We start from the raw sequence: 1,881 nt of genomic DNA on the forward strand, positions 1-1,881 counted from the left end.
TATCACATTCAATCACAAGGTCATGGACTCTTCCAATATCGCAAAACTGAGCTTTAGTGCTGAAGATATTCTTCCCGAAAATATGCTCTCTCTTAGATATGAAAACAGCACCAGATTGAGCTAGAACGGAACCTGCTTTCTTGAAAGCTTCTTTTCTCATGTCCCCAAGAAGCAGAATCATTTGTTTCTGAAACACAATCCCCACATAGAAACCCTCCAATGGCTCAGGTCCAGATCCGAACTTGGCTAAAGAAAGGTCCCAATATATATCAATTTTAGACGAATCTGCCTCTAAACTCTTTGAGCCTTTCTTCTTGGAGAACAACCAAGGTTTAATATCCACTTTACAGAGGCACTGATGGGTATTATCATCAATCCCAATACTAAGCCCTTGACCCATCAAATTCTTGCACCAAGTGACAGTAATCCAACAAGATCTTCCACCAATTCTACACTGGTAAACACAAGTTACAAGATTCTGCGCCGCCCTACTAGTATTTGAAGATGAAAAGTCAGCAACTTGAACCCCATTTTCCCCAAAACAAGATGGAAAATCCTTCATGCTGAACGTTTTTTCCCCTCTCTGGGTTCTCTCCCTCTCTTTCACTATTAGTTCAACTCTACAAAGAACAAAAAGGGACTTAGAAATGGGATCCGCAGCAACCAAAAACACAAAAGGGATAGAGAAAACTAACCTCAAAATATTATTTCAATCCATGAAAAGAAACTGGAACCCATACAGGAGAATGCTCCAAAATGCTAGCAGAGACTTGATTTTTGATCTGGGCTAGCAGTACTTCAGATGCATTTCGCTGCACAATCCCATGAATCCAATGTTTAGAGAAGGAACAGATGAGGGTCCACCATTAATTACAAGAAAGAGAATTAAAACTATCAAGAGTTGAAAAAGAGAGAGAGGAGGAGACAAAAAGTAGACTACTCAGACTGATTTCACTGTCATTACCACAGGACCAAAGACCAACTCTGCTTTGTACAGCACAAGCATGTACATTTATGCATACAAAAATTAAAATCTACGAATCATACAAGACAATATCCTAAAAACATGAAACCCACAAGAAAAAGAAAAAAAAACAACAACAAACTATCACACGCTCTGAAGAAGTGTCTGCTTTAATATGGAAAAAGGGATTTGGAGAAAATGTTAGTATATAGATACCAACAGTACAAATTGGCTGGAAAACGTGAGGAGGAAGAATCTAATCAGTCATTTTTCTGGCATTCATTTTGCTTTTCTTCTGTTTGAAGCACTCGGTGTGGCATACTTTATGAAGAAAAGCTATTTTGTATTCCGGATTTCGGTCCAGGAATTCAACTTCAATCATAGTGAATTATTATAGTATTTTTAACTAGTTAGTAACCGTGCTTTAAATAAACAGTTTATAACATAAATTTTGATATAATAATAATTAATAACAATAAAATATTAATAGATTTAATAATAACTTCAAATTATGATTGATGTGGGGACATTTCATATGCCCTATCAAGACCTTCAAGACCCACGCAGAGACGTCTAAAAATGGTCCTTGGCAGGACACAAACACAGACCTCAATGTGAGCATGTAACCCGTGAAATATTAAGTCCAGGAATGAGTGAAGATCGTCCAAGAACAAAGGTAGTTCAGGACCTCCCCACTTGGTGAGAAGGACATTAGTCTGTTACTGATAGTCCGACATTTACTTTTGACAGCGTGAATAGGTTTTGTCCCTTGTACCATCTTCAGTCGCTATTTTGAGAATATGTACGACCCATTTGCACACTATTGGATTGAATCATTGATTTAGGGTTTATGTGAAATCGTACAATCTAATCGATACTTATATATTGGTTCTCCAACATCAGGTATAACTTTTGCC

The 1,881-nt window shown here is 37.4% G+C and overlaps 1 protein-coding gene across 3 annotated transcripts in view; it reads right to left on the minus strand.

The window, feature by feature from the left end:
* Window positions 1–1,317, minus strand: part of LOC105172319 — a 3,057-nt gene extending 1,740 nt beyond the window's left edge. The window contains exons 1-3 of one of the 3 annotated variants that reach the window (XM_020697087.1): window positions 1,181–1,317; window positions 696–812; window positions 1–620 (exon numbers count right to left, since the gene is read on the minus strand). The exon at window positions 1–620 is cut by the window's left edge and continues 1,740 nt beyond it. In XM_020697087.1, coding sequence (XP_020552746.1) covers window positions 1–562 — 562 coding nt within the window. In that variant the 5' untranslated portion in view covers window positions 563–620; window positions 696–812; window positions 1,181–1,317. Of the gene's footprint in view, window positions 621–695; window positions 813–964; window positions 1,149–1,180 lie in introns of those variants that run through there. The other 2 variants (XM_020697089.1, XM_020697088.1) reach the window with 2 other exon arrangements.

The sequence above is a fragment of the Sesamum indicum genome, linkage group LG10 (assembly GCF_000512975.1).
Source record: "Sesamum indicum cultivar Zhongzhi No. 13 linkage group LG10, S_indicum_v1.0, whole genome shotgun sequence".
Lineage (NCBI taxonomy): Eukaryota > Viridiplantae > Streptophyta > Magnoliopsida > Lamiales > Pedaliaceae > Sesamum > Sesamum indicum.